The following is a 23,848-nucleotide window of genomic DNA, read 5'->3' as shown; positions in this document are numbered from 1 at the left end:
GATGAGATGTACAAGGGGAGAGAGTGGCAGCAGACTGGAAGTGAGTATTAAGGGAGAGAGACTGGAAGAAGTGGATAGTTTTGGATACTTGGGTGCGAAAGTGCTAGGAAAGGGAGGAGTAGGGGGGAAGTAGAATGTAGATTGAGAGAAACGAGTAAATGCCTTGGGAGATTAAAAAGTGTAATGAGAAATAGACATTTGGGAATGGATGCTTGGAGGATATTATATGGAGTGATTGTGCCGACAGGTCTGTACGGGGCAGAAACATGGAACATAAGAGAGGAAGAGAGATGGAGTGAATGTGTTTGAGATGAAATGGCTGAGAAGTATGATAAGGGTTACTGGGCTAGATAGAGTGAGAAATGAGGTGAGGAGGAGAACAGGGATAGAACGGGAGTTGGGAGATAGGGTTGATGAAAGAGTATTAGGATGGTTTGGACACATGGAAAGAATGAGTAAAGAAAGATTAGTAAAAGAGGCGTGGAAGGCAGAGGTGGAAGGAGTGGACATGAGGGGACGTCCTAGAATGAGATGGATGGATGGGGTAAAAGGGGTATTGGGAAAGAGGGGAATGTCTGTTGAGGAAGGACGGGAGAGGACAGAAGATAGGGATGAATGGAGAATGGTTGTGTATGGATGATGCTGTGATGCATGAGGGGGAGTGGGTAGGGGATGGGGGTGAGGGAGTATGTATGAGAAATAAATTGACGCAGCCAGAAGGGATTTTCTTCCCGTCTTCTCCTTTTCTGCATGAGGGGACGGAGAGGTGGGGGGGTCATCGAATTAATGAAGCTGTCTTGCTGTGGATGTGCTGTCTTGCGACACTGCTTCTGACCCAGTGCAGTGGACAAGATGCAGGGATGACCCGTCATCCAGGAGGTGCCAAGATAAGAGGGAGGGAAGAGGGTAGAGGGGAGTGGAGTAATGTAAGGGATGGAATGGGTGGGAGTGGTTTCTACAGATTTTTCTTTTGGCTACCTTCCGTGTAAGGGGGAAAAAAGCTTTTGGTATATTCACCTTGGTCTTTGGACCACGGGCTGGACTCGTAATCGACAGCTATTTCCCTCACAGAAGAGAGCTCAGAGCTCGTATGACCGATCTATGGGTAATGCTGTGACCTTACACGCACACACACACACCCAACTTCCTGCCCACGAGAGTTGGAGTAACGACTCGAAGCGCAGCGATACTGAAATTATTTCAGCCCTGGGCAGGATTCGAACCCAGACCGCCGTAGTGACAGTCAGGGACTCTACCAACCACGCCACCGTGTCGTGTGTATGTCTATGTATTATTATTATTATTATTATTATTATTATTATTATTATTATTATTATTATTATTATTATTATTATTATTATTATTATTATTATTATTAATTATCAATTATCATTATTATTATTATTATTATTATTATTATTATTATTATTATTATTATTATTATTTATTACTATTATTATCACCATTATTTGATTTTATTTTATCTTATTTTATTTTTTATTATTTTACTTTTTTATTATAATTCTATTTACTATTTTTTGTGAGTGATTGCCAACCGAAGAGCTACATCATGCGGCCAACATATTTTGTCATGGATCATTAGAACTCCTCTATAATCTTTATCGATTAATTCTTGGCACAATGTATATTCCTCTGTTCTTCCTAAGTTCTAATAATTTCGTTGAGAGGCAGTATTTCATTTTCGATATTGAAAAATTAGATGTAATGGCAATTTTGGTCAATTGAACAAGACGACAAGAATGTCTCTTGTAGTAATAAATAAATGTTAATTCCGGCCGAATATAACACCGTTAAAGCTATAAGGCCATTTGCGCAAAGTCGCACAAGGTATATATTTAAATTATAATTGAATTATTCCAGGCAAACTTAAATAGCACGCGCAGGGTGTTAGAGACGGGGACAGAGATAGGAAGACATCAAAACATTACTATTTTCATTAGTCTTTTTTTCTGATTGTCCTATTTATTCATCTTCACAGGTAACTGAACTTTGAAGATGCACGTCTACCTGACTATAGTATGTGGGTTCTTAGCCCTTACAGGTAAGTGTAAATGCTTTGGTGATGGAACAAATATCTAGATAAGGTACTTTTGTTTTGTTTAAATGCGTGCGTAAACACTGTTTCGTCCGTTTGTTCTTGTTTTGTTACCCTGCTTGCTCCCCGTAACGGGCCCTGGCGCTTGTGTACTCTCACTTTGTCACGCTGATTACTAAATTAATCTCTCAGTTATCTTTATTTGCATTCTTTTGAGAGGGGGAGTGGGGGACAGCTGTTATTCAAGTGTGAATTAAATTTCTAAGGTAATTTTATCTATGTTAAGAAACTTTGCTGTAACTATACATCGACAAATTATTTTATTTATTCGAATTCGTGGAACAAAATTGGATGTCGATCGACCCCGTTTTCTTCAAAGCATGATCCTCATCTGATTAAAGTAATGTAGCAAAGCCATCGACTGCGCCACTTGCAGATGTCAAAAAAGATCACTTTTAGTATATTACTGTTTTTCAAAAATAACTTTTTTCGTGAATCAAATGTTCATAGAGAATGAATAAAAAATTTGCAGCTCTAAAAGGAAAAATGTAACACTGATCTCAAAACATTTTTACAGCTTAATTTTCTGACAACTGGCAGTTCTATAATTATTTTTTCCTTGACTGCTGGCAATTATTGCACGTCATTGCATACCAATGCACAAGTGTTTTGGTAATAGCATAATGAATATGCAGCAAGGCACGGGGCGGCACGTTTTTTTTTTTTTTTTTGGGGGGGGCGGCACTTTTGGTTAAAAGAAGGTGAAGCAAATTCCTCCCAATGTACTTTTAATGCATGATTTATCTATCATGAGTTGTGTATATGAATGATGTGTGTATAAACGTTGTTTTGTGTATGAATGTTAAATGCGAATCGTGCCAGTGACCATCAGATGTGGAAGGTGGTGGTAGTGGTGGTGTATGTGGAGGGGGGCGGCACTTTTCGACTCGTCCCGGGGCAGTAGTTACCCATGTCGGGACCTTGATATGCAGATAACTTTCTCGAACTTTATCTGCATAATTGCCAATTGATAACAATAAATGTCACAGCGGAAAACGTGCTTCGCTTTTTCGTGTTCATTTATTTGGTGAGATAGTCATATTTTGATTTTACTAAAATAAAACTTTTTTTTTAAGAATAACAGTATGAAAAAACACGTATCTCGCCATACAGACGTGTGACTGAATGAAAAACAGTCGACTCTTTCACCTCTTGAGTGCTTTATCCCAAGTGATGACGTCAGTCATTTCGAATTTGGTCTCCAAGTATGTTACAATGAAATGCAATGAAACAGCATAAAAATTGACAAGAGATCTTTTGTACATAACGAAGTCAAAGAAAAGCAAAGGAATAAGATAATAATAGGAAGAAAAAGAAGAAAAGATAAATAGATAAGCAAACAAATGAATAAATGTATAAATATATAAATAAACATATGAATAGATGAATATATGGATGAATAAGTAAATAAATAGATTAGTAGATAAATTAATAATGAAATTTTTAAGTGATCTTCCAAGTGAATATTGAGCCTTCGAAGTGTCAAAGCTTTCGACGGTTTGGCCTCAAGGATAGAAGCCCCGGTTACCGGCGACGATGACTCGACTTTAGTCGTCCCTGATGTGGCGCACCTTTTGCTATTTTATTCTGGATAATTCCAAACAATTTTATTCGTCCGAGGGGAGTGGGGACGGGGTTTGGGGGGTGGAGTAACGAAGAGAGCCCTCCCCACACCCAAGTACGTTACACGATGGGGATTTGTAGACGAACAGCTGGGAGAGGATCACCTCCGACGTAGGTCAGAAATCGTTAACGGTGCATTTAACTTAACTATGCAAAAACAGAATTTTTTCTGGCAATCAGTGTCAAGGACTTGCAGGTGACTTGATGCAAACTATAGATACATACTGTAGTTGTATTCCCTCACGCGAGACAGGACACGCATCTCTAAATATTTCATCGTCAAACTAGATGAACAGGCACTACGTTCAACTCAAGCCTTTCTTGAAAATTACCGGTGCTCTAGGTACCAATCAGTCGCAAATGGATCACATTTGCACCGTAAAGGACAAGTGGGCAACCTTCAGAATCCACTGCAGACTCGCCTGTCTATCCCACGGAGGGTAGTGCAGCCTCTGTACCTCACCGTGGTGGCCGATGGAGCCGTGAGAGCAAAAATGTCAGGCTACCCTTCCCACAGACATGGAAATGCAGCAACATTGGTACCAAATTACAGGACAGGAATTAAAATAATAATAATGATTTGATTTAACGCTGCGAAACTCTCTCCCATCGGGAGTATGGAACGGTTCCCCTTACAGAAGATTTTGTATCCTGGAATTTAATGACCCATGTCCTTGGTCCAACACGCTGGCGGCAGGGTTCGAACCGTCGTCACCTCGACCTCCGCCGCAAATAGCGACGTTTTAACCCGTTCTAACAGATGGAAAGAATAATAGAAAATTAAGTTTCTGGGTTACGGTGTAATAACAATTTATGCATGATGTCAGGGAAAGTTACAAAGTAATGTGAATTAAGTATTTATATTTGTTTCCTAAATGATAACAGACGATACCCTTGTTTGTTCGTAGATATTAGATTATTAGATTGTTAGATTGTAATACTGTATAGTTCGTAAATAACGACAACCTAAAGAAATCAGTGCCATCATGCTTATGATATACTAAGTTACACTGCATTTTACACTTTATTTTACAGTTTGTGTCGAATTCATCCTAGGTATTACTAGATGTAAATCTAGATAAAGGTGTTTATTATTATTATCATTATTGTTTTTTCAGGTTTAATAGGTGCATAAAATTCATTTTACACAAGTTCATATTCTTCCTTAATGTGCTTTGATCCTTGAGCGTTTTTTTTTTTTTTTTTATGTCAAGCATTACTATCTGTGGATCTAACAACGCATTGTTCATACGACGTGGAAACTTGATTGCAGTCTTGCAATCTACAATCTTGATCTTTTACAAACAATAAGGGAATTGTTCTATTTTGTTCGGATTTTTCTCACCCGGTTTATATTTATTGGTTTTTAATCGGGGTGGGAATAAAGCCCTCTTTACACCAGTTTAATGCCTTCCGTGGTGTAAAGAAACTCACGCCTTGAGTAGGTTCCCTGCGGCCGAAGCCACCACTTTTACCCTGTGGATGAAGAAGAACGATTTTAGCGGATGTCATGGACGTGAACCTGAGTTCCAACGCTTATGGTAATTGATATAAAAATATAATCATTCTCATATCACCGATGCGTGAAAAACAAGTGTTCCTAACTGGTTTAACGTGATGGTGTACTTTGCATTTTTTCTGGCATAAGAAGGAAGATGTTATTCAGCCGGATGTTGAATTCCAGTCACAGTAAGATCTATTACACCTCTACAACCGTCAACTGCTGAAAATTGCCATATTTTAGCCAGAGCAGAATTCGTAAAGTAAGTCGCCTGATTTGAAGTTTACAACGGATACAGAAAGATATCTATCAATCTAACTACTTATCTATCTACATACCAAAAAACTTCTTCCCCCTTATAAGGGAGGGAGCCAGCCAAAGCATGCACCCTCAACCCTCCCACTTCCACCCGTCGTCCATTTGCTTCCCATTTATCTTAGCTCCTTGTTGAAAACACTATAGGATATATTTGAAAACGTCCGGAATTTACCGTAGATTTATTTCGGTCAAATCGTTAACTGTTGCTTTGTCCCGGTACCACAGTCGTGGACTGCAGGTCTTTGAGACCAGTTCAATGTCCAGCACATAGTAAAGAACAGAAGTACTTAGACGCACATGGTTTTTAGTTAGGTCATCAGCCTTCTAGCATCCAAACGCTCCACTAAATCTGAATTAAGTCACCTGGCGTTGGAATAAAATATCTAGAGGAGACCTGAGGTTAGGGCGGGAAAGGAAGGATTCAAGTGTCGTTTCCGGGTTCATGTACAGATTTGTGGTGTCTCTACACTGCGGACCCCAATTACAGTTTATTCTAAGCAGGCGAGTTGATTCTCCTCTGGTGTTCGTGAACTGCAGGTTAACTCAAAGGTTGTTGAATAAAGGTTTTCATATTACCGTCATGTATCACAACTTCAACGACAAGCAATGACCCCTGCGCTATCTCACAGTGTATAGGTTAGATCAAAGAACTCCACACGCACACTCGTTCTACCAAAGATTCGAAACGTTGAGCTAGAGAAGAGTTAGGTTCTTAAATCATTGGCTCTTCTAGTGACAGGTATTGGCCATAAAGAGAGAGAGAGAAATAAAGAGAGAGAGAGGGAGAAAGAGAGGGCTTGCAGACCCATTCGGCTGACAACGACTGACGGACTCCTCTGAGTCAACCACTTGTCGAATCACAGAGTAAAGGTGAAACTGCCCTCCATGTGCCGAGTTGTGCCCTGAAGGTTAGTGTCTCTTCCGGGATTGAAAGTACATTTACTTAGCAAAGGAATTATAATCAAGACAATTGCTAAGCATATACTGGACAGGCATTCCTCTAAACTGAATAAAATCGTCTGTCACTAGCCAGAACAAAATTCTTTGAGTGCCAATTCTTTTTGCGACAAAGTGTTAGGAGGAGTAATAGAAGATCTAGATCTAGCGCGTCGTTTTCCCTAAATTATGTGCTGAAGGTAACTAAATACTCGGAATATCCACGATTCCCGGTTACCCTACAAGGCGCAAGCAACACCACGCGACTACACTAGGATCTGCGATGGAGATACCAGTCAACATTCAAACGAAGATTCATTCAGCTGCACAGTGGTGGCAGCGGTGGTATCCAGTAGCAACTCAAAGCGAAACGGCAAATAACTGAAACTCTACATCAGCTTAATATTCTCACTAATTCCACTGCTGGCTGAATGTGACGATTTGTTCGTGGTGCACACAACCCCACAAAATCAAAGTGTAACGTTTGACCTTCAGATGAAAATTCTTACATGTAGAAGAGAACCCCACCTTGAGAAATTTGCCAACATAGTTTACCTGCGTAGTAACACTTAAAATAATTCCAGTATACTCGAACGCGACATAAGAGATTGATGTGAGATGGAATGAGTGATAATCGACCGCAACACAGCTGACGTTTGTAAAAACAAGAAAGGCAGCTATTTTTTTCAAGATTAGTATGCTGCACATCAAGATGGAAGACGGGAGGTAATGGTGTCATGGCCTTGAGCGACGACTCGACTTCTTACCAGGGTCACGAGGAGAGCTCATGTATGAATAAGATTAGTTGGTGTTGACTAGTAAAATCTTCAAATTAGGCACTGACACGTAAAGGGTTAATCAGTCATTTTAATGTTTTCATTATTGTTTTTTTATTGTTTGCGTCCTTTCTCTACGAAGAAAAGTTGCAGTGTGAGCAGTCGCTAAGTATTTTCTTTGCTGAAGGTTAATTCTTTAATATATAAAAGAGCTTACAGTGCATGTGGATATACTAGACCTATTCATCATGAAACACGAAAACATTGCAACTAAAACATTTGACCTGAGAAAAGCTTGTTTCTATGACCAACAACAAGAGCTGAAATTTACTGGCTGGGTGACAGGATTTGAGGAAAAACATGGGGATCAGATGTGAGAAATGTTTCAAAACCTTCACCGAAACAATTTATATATCCCTTGTGAGATTTTGCGATTCTCAAACATCTTAAAACCCTTACCCTTCTTACGTATCAATACTTTTCGTTTCCATTTGCCATTCTTTCCTTCCACTGGTAGGTTCTAGAATGATTCTTCCTCCAGACATCTTTCCATTTTACGCAGTCTTGGAATTCTTTCAGCGTTGTAGAGTCAAGGATGAATGAAGTGTTATCTCTTCCTCGGCACTTGATCTTAATTTAATACTGTACATTCTGTCCTTTACCATTATTTTGACAGGAAAAAAATATCGATTTTTATCATTTTAACTTTCTTCTTAAGGAACCTGTGCCATCTTTAATTAGTACATCTTCTTCTTTGCAAAGACATGCGAGTCTTTGATTGTTCCATTTTTGATACATGAAAAAACAGTAACATCGACTTTGATAATGACAACCCCCTTCTTCAGGAACCTTGGCCATCCCCGTGGTGGAGATGCAGCCCAACGGCGTGGTGAGTGTCAACTCGTTCCTGAAGCCGAAGAAATCCCTCCCCACCCTTGTCCAGCTAGGCGCCTGTTTCAGGATCTTCCCCGTCCAGTATCGTAACGTCATCCCCATCATCTCTTACGCTATCCATGGCAGCGACAATGAACTCCGTAAGTGGTTTCACATGCCTCAATGTGGGAGAGGTCTTCGTTCTTATATCTTGTTGACTAAAAGTCTTATGTACCCCTATGATAGCGGTTTTCCAAATTTCGCTTGTTTATATTTTACCCTTCGGTCTTGGATTAAACTAAAGCCTCCCCATATGACATTTTCTATTTAGTTTATGATAACCTGGTAAATTGATTATTTTCGGATTTTTCACTCCACCAAAAAACTATATCCTGTAGAAAATCGTAAGGGTTAGTTAAAAAAAAAATAGAATAAAGCATCCATTGAATATTTACGAAATGAATGCACCTGCCATGGTCAGATGAAAGTCCCTCATACAACTCTGGCTGTCCGTGGTTCAGTTTCAGAACCGCTGGTCTCTTTATCTTTACACCTCAACCCTTTAATTACTGGGATTCCTGGTGCGGTGGGGATGAATAAAATATATTTCTAACCTCCTAACTACCAAAATGGTGCCACGGGGATGAATAGAATAGCCTTTTGACTACCAGAAAAATAGAGTGCCACCCTTGGTTAGAACGATTTGCTTTTCCATGATTATGGAAATATTTATATTCATTTCGTTACAAGTACCTTCAGTTCTGTATATGGAGGTCCAATTGTGCGTACACGCAGTGTTTTACATTAAGTTATTCTTCACACAGCGGCGCATGTTTGAGTATTTGTGGACTGCGTTAAATTAAAATTACACGGAGGAAGGGAGTGGGAGATGCATCTCTGGGGTAATAGCGACCAGTCAATCACGGGCAGCTTAGGAAACCTTAAGGCTTTACGTGTTTACATTCATAAGAATGGTACTGAAAGGAAGATGAAGGGATGAAAATGTTATTTGTTGTTATAAAAGTTATTTCCAATACAGTATCAGTAATTGTGACCTAGCCCAACCTAAATTAACCCTAACCTACTCTAACCTGACTGGCCTAATATAATCTATAGTAATATAACCTAACCTAGCCTAACCAGACCTAACCTCACCTCACCTTCCCAAACCAATTCTGATTCAGCCAATAACAACATTGAACTTCTGTGATATTTACCGTCGCTTCTCTTGCCGTTCCCGCCGTTCAACGAGTCTTTAGAAATTATTCCGATTAGTTAGGATAATGTCGCACAATTAAGTTCCCGGTTCAAGTGCGTGATAACATACGCAATATTTTGTTATTTATATCTGGGCATTTTTCAGTATTAAGCGGCAATGTGCTTGTTTTACTCACGGGGCACCAGGATACTAATACCCACATGTGCACCCTGTCAAGCTCGCCTGACGCCTAATTAAGCACGCACACTCACAAAGTCACTCTAACAACTTCCACTACCTGTACACATTGACAGACTACAATGAAAATTATATTATCATTCTTCTCCAGACGAGGCTTAGATTTGAAAAAATAACACAAATAGAAAATCGAATATTTATTAATATTATGTGTCCGTTTTGGATCGACATGAAACCATTAACCAAACTGTGCTCTGCTGAGCACTTAATCGATGATGTCATTGAGGAAAAACTCCTCATATGGCCCTGAGCATTTTGCATCTTATTAACAAGACTATTCTCAACGAATTACGCCGTGCATATTACTCAAACTGTTAACAAATAATTTTGCGTTTCATGTCGCCTTTGTGTTTTGGACAGTGGCGTACTGTCTAGCAATAAATCAAAAAGGAGTTCGAGTTTAGGATTACAGATATGGTTAAGGTAACAATGTACACTTAATAATTCTAGTTATGGCGTGAAATACCACACTACTGTCGTATCGACGGAGTTCCATTTTTGAAAACCTTGTTCATGTTCTTCTTGCCAAACAGGAGTGGCTTTCCAGGACAACGAGCTCCAACTACACTGCTGCGAAGATCGCATCGAAATCAATGTCCCCTTCGTGCTACCTCTCCTGATCTGGAGCAGTCTGTGCTTCACCTTGGACCTAGTCCAACTGACGGCAAAGGTCTACCTCCAGGGCCAGGAGAAGAACATGAGGCTGAGGGTCGAGGGAGAAATATCCGGACTGGACGTCATCGGTGGGGGAGTCCTCTTCATCGGACAGGAGCAGGACAGCTTCAGTGATGGGATGGACCCCGCTCAGTCCATCCGGGGATTGCTCGGAGAGTTCTTCATGATCAATCGCACGTTAACCTCCGACGAGATCTATCAATATGCCACGTGCCAGCTCCTCTCGACGCTGGGCCCCACCCTCTTGGACTTCCGTGACATCGAGGCTGATTTCGAAATCGGTCAAGACACTGAGATCATCAACATCCCCAGGGACGACATCTGCTTCCAGAAGCCGTCCTATTTCATCCTGTTCCCCGAAAGCAGAAACTTCGTCGAGTCGGCGAAGTTGTGTTCATTGATGTCGGGCCACCTCCCAATGCCGGCCAACTCGGACGAAAACAAGATGATCGTTGCCACTGCGGAGGTCTACAAGAACCTCTGCCTGGAAGTTAACGAGAACGCGCCAGTCTGGCTCGGCCTCTTGTACAACGAGGTCAACGAGACGTGGCACAACTACCTCTCGGGCGAGGTGGCCGAGTACAACATCCTGGAGACGGAGGAGGCCGAGGCGGAGTGCATCGCCGTCAACACTCAGGACAGCAGGATCAGCGAGTGGCAGGAGCAAACGTGCGACGCCGATTTCTGCACCGTCTGCCAGTTTGACAAGCCTCTTTTTTTCTACCTGCGAGGTCTCTGCACAAACTCGCACTTCGACAGACGCTATTATGTCTATGGCACAGAGAACGGTATGCCCGTGTTCCTGGGAACGCAGAACAGTAAGATCGTTTGGATGGATGTCAAAGCGGACGGCCACAATGGAGGAACGTGGAAGCTGATAGACATACAAGACCCCACCATATACGCAGAGCTGCTGGACCCGTCCATGTACCCGATCAGCACCAACCCATGGAGACTCGTTCACGACAACTGCGAAGAAGAGGTGATCTCCCTCAAGTTGACGACCTGCAACCAGGACCAATACACCTGCTCGGACGGAAGCTGCATCCACAGTTCGAAGAGGTGCGACCGCCGGATCGACTGTCCGATGCAGAACGACGAAATGAACTGTGACACTGTCATCATCCGGGACGGGTACCAGAAGGAAATGTCACCTCCTTCCCTCAAGAACAACGAAGCCACCACCGTCACCGTCGACTTCAAGTTCATCACCATCCGGGAGCTCAACATTCGCAATTCGAAGCTACTTCTGGACATCATCGTGACCCGGAAGTGGCGTGACAGTCGTCTTTACTTCCGGATGGTGCACGAGGACGTGAACTTAAACCTTGTCGAGGACGTGGATGGCATATGGTACCCGGACTCCAAGTTTGCGGGCGACGACTTTAGCATATGCAAACTGGAGACGCTGAACACCATTATGTGGGTCAAGACAGTCTCCTTGCCTCTGCCGGACGATGACACAACGACGGAGGAAGGTAAAGACCCATTATCCAGTTTAAGTACCAAATATCAAACGATTTCATTTTTCCGGGTGCTGCATGGCCTCATGTTTGAACGGGGCGTCAAAACATCGAAACTCCTTTCAGATTGGAGTTTTGACTTCCTGTTGAGTAGAACCGTCTCTATTGGGACAGTAGTCAGCCTTGGGTTTTTCCCTTTGCCGTAACAAGCTCTTGTTAATCCCACTGCTGTGCATTCCCCATTTCCCTCTTACAGTGGAATAAAGTAATTCAATAGTAGTCACAGTGTGTGTGTGTGTGTGTGTGTGTGTGTGTGTTTATGTACAGCAGAGTTCTCCATGAAAGGTTCACCGCCTCCCCCCCCCAAAAAAAAACACACCTATGTGGTCCATCCAGCTCCCAAAACTACTGCAAAACACAGGCGAACGTTGGGACTAACTCCCTCACCCTTCTTAAACGGCTACACTAGAACATGAGCGTATAAGTTTCCTCACCTCCTATTCTTTTCAAACGCTTTTGATACTTCTGTCCCATGAAAAGTATATGTTTATTTTTGCACGCTTCAAGAGAGAAGGAATTTTGTCAGCAGTAGCTAATGCTCATGTCTTTGAGGACAACATCGCACCGTAGAGGTGGAATCGGTGCAAAGGAGAAAATTAAGGTAGATAGGAAATTAGAGGGATAGTAAAAGTTAAAAGTGACCAGATTCTTTTAATGGAGACGATTCATAAAGATTCTTCCTCTTGCCCATTTGTCAGTTTGTAATAGTATTTGTTTTCCCTTTCCTTCTCTCCTGCTCGTCTTTCAATGAGTGGAATGAGTCTGACTTTTATTTTCCGGCTTTCCTCAGACCTGATCTACCAAGGCAACGAGACCGACATCTTCTACGAAAAGTATTTCTCCATCGAGTTCATCTGTCGGTTCGAGCTGGCCAACTATCCCTTTGATACTCAACTGTGCCCCATCACCATGCGCCTCCGGCATGACCCGGACGACTTCACCAAACTCATCTTCGGCGAGATCGAGTTCACGGGGAAGACCTCGTCTCTCGAGTACCAGATCTTAGGCATGAAGGAGGATTCTTTGACCCTCGAAGGAAGGAGCGCTCTGAGGATCACTTTGAAATTCCGCAACCTATACCGTTACTACATCACGGCGTCCTATGTGCCCACCTTCCTCCTCGTCTTGATTTGCTTCCTGACGCTCATGTTTGACGTCAACAACTTCCAGGACCGGGTCATGGTGTCACTGACAGCGCTCCTCGTGCTGGCTGCCCTCTTTACCCAGGTCAGCAGCGACCTGCCCACCACGTCCTACCTAAAACTCATCGACGTCTGGTTCATCTTCTGCATCGTCGTCAGCTTCGTCATCGTAGCGTTGCACGTTCTCGTCAACCGGTTCACTTACAATGTGATGCGGGTGGGGTCCGTGTCTCCCATGACGGCGAAGATCACCGCCAAGAGAGAGACTCAGAGCCCGGAAAGGGTTAATTGCGTGGGAAGGACGGTGATCCTGTTGGCCATCTTGGTTTTCGTCGTTGCGTACTGCAGTTATATTATCTATCTTTTGCATTGATTGACCCCACGCTACTGTTGATACTAATGTCATCAAGTGGTATTCAGACTATTGGCTGGGTGTCAATCCTCACAGCAGTCATTAACTCACTCAGAAGAAGTCCTGGTACATAGTAATCCGTTTGGTTGAAATTATTCCTTTGTTTTATTGTTCGCAATAATACAGCAAAACAGCTGAATCGATTGACATAAAACTTTCAGGAAAAGTGGCCAATAGTACCTGTATTACTCTATTAAATTTTATTTAAGATGAAGTATATCAAGATCACTGAAAATATGATGGGGGAGGGGGTTAACTTCCTCAAGATATTCCCGATTTACTTCAAACCAAGACAAAATTTACCTTTACTATTTAGTTATAATCGCAGTGGTCTGACCTCAAGCAATTCTAAAACGACAAGCCTAAGGTCACAAATTGTTTGTGAACCTTAATTTAAACATGGTTGTAGATATATATGTGTCCTGTTATCGACATACAAGAACTTGACAATATACTTTTATCTGTCATGGGGACCTTTGACCTTGGGTGACCTTAAAAGTTGAAATTCAAGGTCACAGCTATTTAAAGGGCCTCTGTAACTCGAAAACGATTGCATTTAGATGTTTAGTGTTATCAACATAGAGGGATTTGCATGTGACACCATATAATATCTACCTTGGATAAGCAATTGTTTGTACAGTTGCTCTAAAAGAATTGCTGAAGAGAGAACTTTGTTGTGCCTGGCACTACTTGGCATATAATTATTTTCATGCAAGAGTAATTTGTGATTGACAATATAATTGTAATAAATGTAAACATAAATCTGGCACGTCTCCCTTTATGTTTTATATCAAGTACGTGTACAAATTATTATATCAGGTATGTGTAGGAATTGTCATGATTATGTATATTAATAGCAGAAGTTTGTGCTGAAATAGCCGTAGTGGATTTGAATCACATTGAAAAAATTAATACAAATTTGGATTGCTGATTAAAAAATGAAGACCAGCTGTCTGTGACAACCTTAGGCGACATGACATAAAAATGTTTTCAATTATATTTTTTCATTTGATGTTTAATAACAAGTGTTCAAATACAACTGCTCAGCCTGCGCTGAGAACTACGTCTACCGTTTACTACTATACTAGCTGTATGTAGAGTATAATTATGTAAACTTAACCTAAAGCGTTTTAACTGAAAAGTTGATGCTGAGCATCAAAATAATGGCTCCATGGAATGGCGTGCATCAGGGAGGAGACCACGAGAAGGACCGCGCAAGAGGAAGTAGACAGAGAACAGTAGAGAAGGACAACGAAAGAGATCCTTCCAGGAGCATGTAGCAGTGCCAGAAAGTATGATAACCGGGCCGGCCGGCTGGAGGAGACTGACGCTTACTGACTTGCCATCTTGGACTTAATAGGTGGGTAATGACAAGTGCAGACGTCGATCTGGTGTGACGTATAAGAGGCTAGTAACGGACTCTGTCGGGGAAGAGGCGTCTTCATGGCAGCAACAAAAGTGTCATCGTTAACGAGCTTTAGCCAACATACTTTTTCCTCTTTTGCACATTTTGTCATCTGTGATAAACAATACTCGTGCTATTGATACTTACATCCAATGCCCATGAACTGTGAGACGCGCTGTTTTAATCACTTATTACCCACACTTCCGGTTAGTACTTTGGTAGTGTTGACAAAAATCAATAACATTAATGGTTTTGTGGTTGCCATGAAGGCTTCCTAGATAAACAAGGTCTGGTGTTTACTTGGGGCTGTTGAACCGATCAACCAAATCCACACGCATAGGAAAACGCAGAGCACCTACATGAACAACGTATAATACAAATACTAATAACCATATTCATAGGCACGCACAAACGTAAGCATGTATGAAAAAATATAAGGTCACAGAGCACTGAAAAATGTCAACGAAAATAGGCATATACCAGGATATAAATTGTGTAATTCATGATATATCGGAACAATTCAGACATCTTTCGTTCTTGAGTACTTAATATATTTCTGTATAAGGTAGTTGTATTTTTGCCGTTGTCATTTTTGTAAACAAGGTTGTATATATGCAATAACGAAATATTTTTTTGAATGATTCTGATGTATTATGGAGTTGGGTTGGATGACAGCATGTACCAGCAACTGTGGCATACACTCATGCACGTAAGCAAACAATGTACAAAGAAAATCCCCAAAAATATTATTTGTGGACATTTTCTGAAACACTGTGATATATCGCCATTCCGTCTGGCATAAACGATGAGGTAAAGAGTATAATTTTTCCATGAATGCAAGACGTCGTTATTTGTGTAGCTTTGTTGCCGAGGCGGTATTTGAATGATGTTCCTTTGATGATATATGACAACGTTTAATGGCGCTGATTTACTTGAGCAGAAAATGGAATGCATTGTGAACAAAACGGGCGAAATCACAATTCACTTTCGACACAGATACAAATAATACTTTTCGGGATTTGGTCCAGGGAACTTTAGAAATACAAAGGAAGTAGTTTAATCAATGTGGAATACTCATTCTATGAGTTTATCATAATTGTAAATCAGTACTCTATCTGATAAGGCTTTATATGTTGTTTTGATAGCATCGTTTAGGAGTTGGCGTAGGCGTTCAGGAGTACGAGAGGGCGCTGAGTCGCTGACTGTTGGTACCAAGATCTATATACACCAGGTCTAACCGTTTGAGCCGTTCTGCGCAGCTTCTTACGTCATCTGGCTGCTTCCGTTTTCTCTTTGTGAAACACTGAAGAAAACTGTGAAACGCTAAGGAAGACTGGAACTATTATATTTCCCCCCCCCCCGTTATCTCTCTCTCTAGCTCATTGCTATTATCAGTGTGTGTGTGTGTGTGTGTATTTTATGGGAAGGGGATATATCGTCGTGTGTGCTTATATGTGTACATGTTCACATGTGTGTGTGATTCATCTTGGTCTTTTGGATCACGTATTGGACTCGTGATCGACAGCTAATTCCCTCCCGGAAGAGAGCTCAGAGCTCGTATGTCCGATCTATGAACTTACACGCACACATATCTCCAACGACTCGAAGCGCAGCGAGACTGAAAAAAAAATTAATTCTGGCTTGGCTTCGAACCAGGTACCGCCGTTATCCTGACATTCCATACCTGCCTCTTAACCGATTACGCCACCGAGAAATTTGAATGAAGAATGTGTGTGTATTTGTATATTTTTATTTTACGGGAAGGAGAGATATCGTCGTGTGTACTTATATGTGTACACGTTCACATTTGTGTGTGTGTGTGTGTGTGTGTGTGTGTGTGTGTGTGTGTGTGTGTGTGTGTGTGTGTGTGTGTGTGTGGTTATATACTTGTATTTTACGGGGAGATATCGTCGTGTGTGCTTATATGTATACACGTTCACATGTGCGTGTATTTGCAGGGAAACGATGAAAATTAACATTTGGCTTAATTGCTCTTTGGTTTGAGCCACAACCCTTAATGGTACAATAAGTCATATTGTCAAGATCTATATATACCGGTATATATAGATTTTCATTGTCAGAATATAACTGCGTGGAGCGGTGCGGGCGGAGGCAGCGACATGCCCGTACAACGAACCAACATCAATTAACAACAACGGGACGCGCGAACCCCACTTTGAGCAGCCAGGTGATGTCACGGGCCCGCTGCGCCAACTCTCTCGAAATTCGGTCGGAAGTGGTTAGACCTGGTATATATAGATCTTGGTACCAGGTTATATGACTTGAGCATTGCGGTCCTTCGTATATACAATAATCTACAATCGCTTTACAAGTACACTTAGCTTGTGCCCCTTCAGAAGTCCCCGGGACGATTCCCAATACCTCCTGATGCCTGCCACTTGCCCTGGCTGTTCCATAGCTCCGATCCCCTGGTAAAGGTTCACCTGATGCCAATGAGTTAAAAGGCGAGATTAGAAACTCTCACCAAGAGGCACTTACCTACGGCCGAAGCCGCCAGTGTGTGTGTGTGTGTGTGTGATTCACCTTGGTCTTTGGATCACGTGTTAGACTCGTGATCGACAGCTATTTCCCTCCCGGAAGAGAGCTCTGAGCTTGTGTGACCGATCTATGGGTAATGCTATGACCTTACACGCACCCCCCCCTCAACTCTCCGCCCACGAGAGTTGGAGTAACGAGTCGAAGCGTAGCGATACAGATATAATTTCACCCCGGGGCAGGATTCGAACCAGGTACCGCCGGTACTGCCGTACTGACAGTCTGGGTCCCTACGCGCCATCGAGTCGTGTGTGTATGTGTGTGTGTGTATTTACCTAGTTGTATTTCACGGGAAGGGGAGCTATGCTCGTGGTGTCCCGTCTTCATATCTCATTTTATCTAAGCTATTTTTAAATTCCTGTATTGTTTTTGCACACACTACTTTCTCATCTAACTTGTTCCAACTGTCTATTACTCTGTGAGGAAAGCTGTTCTTTTTCAGACCTCTTCTATAGCTGTCTTTCTTGATTTTCGTTCCGTGTCCTCTTGTATTTCTATCATCCCATTTTATTAGACCCTCTCTATCAATAATTTCTATGCCTTTCATGATTCTGTAAATAGCTATCAAATCTCCTCTCTTCTTTGCTCTAGTGTCTGTAGCTCAAGTTTTGCTAGTCTCTCTTCATATGATAGTTTTGAGAGTGTTGGTGCCAATTTTGTAATTGTTCTTTGTATTCTTTCAAGTTTTTTTATGCATTTTTTTTTTTTTTTTGTACTTGGTGACCACATCGTTGCTGCATATTCCAATTTTGGTCTTATCAGAGTGATTAGTATTTTCTTCACCATTTCTTCATCCAGGTATGTAAATGCAACTTTGATTGTTCTTATTAAATTATAAGTTTCACCAAAAATCTTATTTGTTTCTCAGGTGACATATTATTCATAACAATGACTCCCAGGTCCTTCTCATTTTCAACTTTTTTTATACTTTCTTCTCCCAATTTATATGATCCTGTTATTCTGTTATTGTTTTTTCCAAATTCCATTATACTACACTTTTTAGAATTGAACTCCATCTCCCACTTCTTACTCCATTCCCAGACTTTATCTAGATCACTCTGTAGTGACTCACAATCTTCTTCCGTGTTCACTTTTTTTTAATAGTTTTGCATTATCTGCAAAGAAGCTCATATAACTTTCATTTTTTCATCGATATCATTAATATATATAGCAAACATTATTGGGGCCAAAACTGTTCCTTGTGGAACACCACTTATTACTTCATCCCAATTTGAGTGTTTGTCTCTTATCACTACTCTCATTTTTCTTTCTTGCAAGAAGTCTTCCATCCATTTAAGCAGTTTGCCCTGTATTCCTCCTTCGATTTCTAATTTCTTAAGCATTTTCTTATGTGGTACATTGTCAAAAGCTTTTTTTAGGTCTAGAAATGCACAATCAGCCCATCCATCTCTTTCTCGTATTATATCTATTAGCCTTGGATAGAAACATATTAAATTGGTGACGCATGATCGTCCTCGTCTGAATCCAAATTGCCTTGGATTTAGCACGTTGTTTTTTTCTAAATATTTTACCCATCTACTTTGACAATTCTTTTACAGATTTTTGCTATTGTACTTGTTAGAGAGACTGGTCTATAGTTGGTGTAGGGTCTTCTTTATTTCCCCCTTTATATATAGGTACTATATAAGCTTTTTTCCAATCTTTTGGAATTTTTCCTTCTTTCAAGGAACTGTTTATTATGCTATGTATTTTGCCTGCCAGTTCATTCTTGCATTCTTTCAAAATCCAGTTTGCTATTTCATCTGGCCTATGTGATTTTCTGACATCAAGATTACTCAAATGTTTCGTTATTTCATTCTTTGTTACTTCTATTTCTTTCATAGGGGGAACTTTCTCTTTCCATTCGCTCTCTTCAGGTTGTATGTTCTCCCTTGTAAACACTGATTTAAAATGTTTGTTCATAATTTCCGCCATTTCTATTTCCTCTGTGTATTCAACTCCTCCTTGTCTAATTTCTCCAAATCTGGTTTGTTTTTCAGTTTGTTGTTTACAAATCTGTAAAATAATTTTGGTTGATCTTTACATTTTTCTATGACATCTTTTTCATATTTTCTCTTTTCCTCTCTGCACACTTGTACATATTCATTTCTATAACAAGTATATATTTTCCATTTTTCAGGCCTTTTGTATTTCTTACATTTGGTTCAAGCTTTATCTCTTTTGTCTTTTAACTCCCTACAACTTTTGCTGTACCAGCACTTTACATATTATTTTTCTTGTTTTTGTCTTGGGACATACTTTTCCACTCCTTTTTTGTATTTTTTTGTCAAAATATTCCATTTCTCTTCCACTGTTGTTTCTTCTTTGTATATTTCTTCCCAGTTTTCTTTTTGAAAGAATTATCTTATTTTATCAAAGTTTGTTTTTTTATACATCATTCTTCCATTTCTATATTGTTCATTTCTTTTCATGTATATTTTCTCATTTAGTTCCAGTTCAATCAATATGTGGTCACTTTTACTTATTGGTGTTTTATATTCAATCTTGTCCACTATTCTAGGTTCAGATGTGATTATTAGGTCTAGTCTCGATGGTTCTTCATTTCTATACCTAGTGTTCTCCTGTATCCATTGTGTCATTGTATGGTCAATAATCATCTCGAGTAGAACATTTTCCCATGAGCCGTCTCCACCCTTTACTGTCATCTCTTCCCAGCAGACTTCTTTGCAATTAAAGTCGCCCATCATAACTATTTTTCCTCCATCTTCCATTATCTTATTTAATGTTATCCTTGTGTCTTCTAACATACTTTTATGTTCACTTTCTTCCCACGAGGCTGTTTTTGGAGGCACAAAATTTATCACGAACTTTCTGCTCTTCTTATCTCTGTCTTCCACTTCGATCATAATCATCTCTACTGTATTCTTTCCATATGTGACACACCTCACGTTTATATCCTTCTTAGTCAGGAACATAATTCCACCCCCTTGTTTTGTCTCTCTGTTTCTAATCCAATAATTATATGCATCATTGCCTACACTGTTGGGTGGTAGTGGACCTTTTAATTTCATTTCTACAATTCCCATTATGTCCGGTTCTTTTTCCTTCAGATAATCATTCAGCTCATTCAGTCCTGTTATTAATCCATCTATATTTGTGTAACACTTTTAGTTTTCTGCCACTTCCATTGTATTCTCTGTTTCCCTTTTGTTTTTCTCTAGTATGTCGTATTTCCTTATTTTCATATTCACTACTCTTCAATAGAATTTCTCTTTTTTCTGACTCTGTTCTGTTCTCATTTTTTTCCCTTAGATTCATCTCTTTTCTTTTTTTCCTCCTCTCTCTCCTCTTTATTCATTTCTCTTTTTATCCATACCTTTTTATATTGTTCACTTGTTGCTAGTTTCCCTGTTTTGGATAAGATATTCTCTGCCGTCGTTTGTGACCTGAATTTAATCTTAATTGGTCTGGACTTATCTGTACTATACTTCCCGAGTCTATACATCTCTTCAATTTGTTTCATGATTTCAGGTTCATCTTCCTGAACTAATTCTAGTAAACTGCTTACTTTTTCTTTTTCCTCATTCATTCTTGTGGTTCTATTTAGGTCATATTTCTCTTCCATTCCTAATATAATTATACTTTTTTTTTTATCTGCTAAGTCTCTTACTATATTCTCCTTCTGTCTCATTACTTTAATAACTGAGTCTTCAGTTTGTTCTTTCATTTGCTGTTTAATTATGTCAGTAAATGCAACTCTATTGTTTTCTTGGATTTTTTCCAACCCTGTGCTTCCTTTGCTATGGCCTCTTTATTGTCTTTATTATTCCTCTTTAATTCCTCATTCTCCTCTTTTACTTCTTTTAACTGCCTTTTTAAATCTTTTATTTCTTTAGTTAAGTTTTTGTTCACCTTCTCAAGTTCTTCCAGTTTTTCAACTCTTTGCGCAATCTTTGCTACGTTACCGAACCTCTTCTCCCAATGTTCGGTCATTTGTTCAAGTTTTTCCTCTAGTCTTGAAATTATTTTCTTCACCTTCCATTGTGCTGCTCATATCTGTATTTCTAATCTTAATGTTTTTACTGATATTTTCGATTTCCCCAGTGTCGTCAGCTGATCTTTTGTTTACATTCTTTTTTCTGCTGTCAGGGGGAGCCCGTTCGTCTCCCTCCTCATTTTCTTCATTTCCCTCAGTTATACCTCCTCTTCTCCCCTTTCATTACCTTTTTACTAAACCACGGGAATTCCCCTTCCCTACAAATACAATAAGGTACTTCCTCGTAGTTGAGATCCACGAAAAATGCGTTTTTTTTCCGGAGTTCCAATCCACGCCGTGAATCTGACGAAAGTGTGTGTGTGTGTGTGTGTGTGTGTGTAGCGGGTGAGGGGTGACCAGACAGAGCAAGGGAGTAACGGGGATCTGTTGGAACCGTTGGGAACTGAGCACGGGCCTCGTGCAAATTGTTTGCCAAGATAAAATCTGGCTCTGCTTTCCGGCTGTCAGAACCCTTCCTGCGAATTACTTTAAAAAAATGGATAAACAAATAAATAGTATTAATGATAACAGTAGTAACAATAATAATGATGATAATAAAATATTGCTGAGCCGGGGAGGTGACTGGAATCGTGCGGAACTAGCATATTAAAGCGTATAAAGTATGCCACTAGCGAAGAGGCTGGTCGAAAACCACGAAGGGATCTTCCAGCATCTGCTGTAGCCTTAGTAAGGACTTTGTTAAAGATACCACGCTCGACTGCTAACTCATTAGTTAAGTTCGCGCCCAAACCACACACACACACACCTGGGCTGAAAAACATACAACACTGCAAGCCAGCACTTTAGCTCTGGTGGGCAAGGAGTTAGATGTACCTACCTAATTGTACAATACAGAAAAGGAGCAACGCTTGTTGGATCCAGACTCCTATTCTCTAATTTTCTTACATAGCTAGACTCAAATTCATTTGCGGTTCCAACTTAATATATATATATTTGGTTTTCAACTATCATATTTAGATTTTAACTCGTGTACTGTTTGAGCTTGGGCTATATAACTTTCTAAGCTATTCCACATATTTATACATCTATATGGAAAATTTTATTTTTTCACATCCTTTCGATGTGTGGTCTTTCTTAATTTACTTCCGTAACCTCTTAAGGCCCTCCCATCTTTAATCAGATATCTCCTATCACTGCAATCTATCCCCTTTAGTGGACTGAACACTGTAATCATGTCTCCTCTTTCTCTTCGATCTTTCAAAGTTGGCAGACCCAGTACCTTTAGTCTTTCCGCATATAGTTTATCTGTCAGGCTGGGGACCAGTTTGGGTGCTGGCCTTTGTATTCTCTCAATCTTGCTTATATCCTTCATTCTGTGTGAGGACCATACCACTGACACATGTTCCAGTCTTGGACGTATGAGGGTTTCGATGAGTTTTTTCACCATCTCTTCATCAATATAATTGAACGCCACTTTAATCTTCTCCCACAATCCTGCTGATATGTCCGTCGGGAGACAGGTTGTCTTTTATCAACATTCCCAATTATTTCTCCTTTTCCGCGCGTGCGTGTGTGTGTGCGTTTGAACAGACATATTTGTAAACAATCTTACAAGGGACAAATATTTTATCTGGCTCCATTCTCCTGTTCATACCTAATGTGATGCACTACGATGTACCTACCCCAGGTTTATTGCTGTCTTCTAACCAAGCTGACTGACGGGATCTTTCTGGAATGCACAAACAAATGCGCGCTTTATCCGTCTCAAAGTACGACCGCGGCTCAGAGTCGGGACAAGTACAAACCTTCCTTTCAATACTGAGCCAAACCACGTCACCCGCATAGTCTCATGTTCTTGGTGGGAAGTATACATGGCGTGAATACCAACAAATATCATGGTTTGATGTATGAAGAGATAAATGTTTAATGTTCCTCAGATTATCTTTTAATCATCCTTCTATCTCAGACGAAACTTTGGTTAAAAGAATACACTTCGTGATTTTCTAATCAATAGCTCTACAAAAGGTGAGTAATTTCATTCACAACAAGACTAGCGCACTTCCTTCCCACCAGTTAAATCAAGGCGTACTAATTCATAACACTGCATAATTTTGTCAACCATTTCAATGGGGTAAATTTCCTCACCCGAACCACACAACTACTTTACCATTACGACATTTGGCAAGCTTACTCCCCTGCACTTCGCCAACTTTAGGTTCGTACATGTAGACTACACCTTAGGTATACATTTCTCAGCACGCATGGTCGAATTTTCCGAGTCAGCGCCATACACCAGAAGACCACTTTGTGTCTAAATTTCCATGTCAATAGCGGGCTGCGAGTTCCTAGGTACATCCATTAGATGACAATACTTTGGCCTTGGCGAGAGCCAACTTGGGTGCAGACACAGAAAAATATATTTGCGTTCATTAAATAGATAGCATTTGGCTTCACTGCTAATTTTCCGTTGTTTGGACCTTAAACACAAGTGTGTGAATGATCGAACACACATAGGTTAGTGTAGTTTCTCTCATTTTGCCACGATATTTGTCGGGCTTTTTGTAAAGGTCCCCCCACA

At 40.5% G+C, this 23,848-nt stretch overlaps 1 protein-coding gene across 1 annotated transcript; it reads left to right on the top strand.

Moving 5' to 3' along the window:
* Nucleotides 1–2,016: 2,016 nt before the first annotated feature.
* On the top strand, nucleotides 2,017–14,116 carry LOC143024437 (uncharacterized). Its single transcript, XM_076183240.1, has 4 exons — nucleotides 2,017–2,062; nucleotides 8,116–8,304; nucleotides 10,133–11,752; nucleotides 12,588–14,116. Exons 1-4 carry the CDS (start codon nucleotides 2,017–2,019, stop codon nucleotides 13,310–13,312), a joined length of 2,580 nt encoding a protein of 859 aa, XP_076039355.1. The 3' UTR covers nucleotides 13,313–14,116.
* Nucleotides 14,117–23,848: the final 9,732 nt, after the last annotated feature.

The sequence above is a fragment of the Oratosquilla oratoria genome, chromosome 4, assembly GCF_046742065.1.
Source record: "Oratosquilla oratoria isolate Oo_2021 chromosome 4, ASM4674206v1, whole genome shotgun sequence".
Classification (NCBI taxonomy): Eukaryota; Metazoa; Arthropoda; class Malacostraca; order Stomatopoda; family Squillidae; genus Oratosquilla; species Oratosquilla oratoria.
Note: the sequence above shows the minus strand (reverse complement) of the source record. Positions and strands in the feature narration are given on the sequence as shown.

Coding starts and splice junctions, on each gene's coding strand:
- LOC143024437 (XM_076183240.1), top strand. CDS start 2,017: ATGCACGTCTACCTGACTATAGTATGTGGGTTCTTAGCCCTTACAG. Junction 2,063..8,115: donor TGGGTTCTTAGCCCTTACAG/GTAAGTGTAAAT, acceptor CCCCTTCTTCAG/GAACCTTGGCCATCCCCGTG. Junction 11,753..12,587: donor TGACACAACGACGGAGGAAG/GTAAAGACCCAT, acceptor GGCTTTCCTCAG/ACCTGATCTACCAAGGCAAC.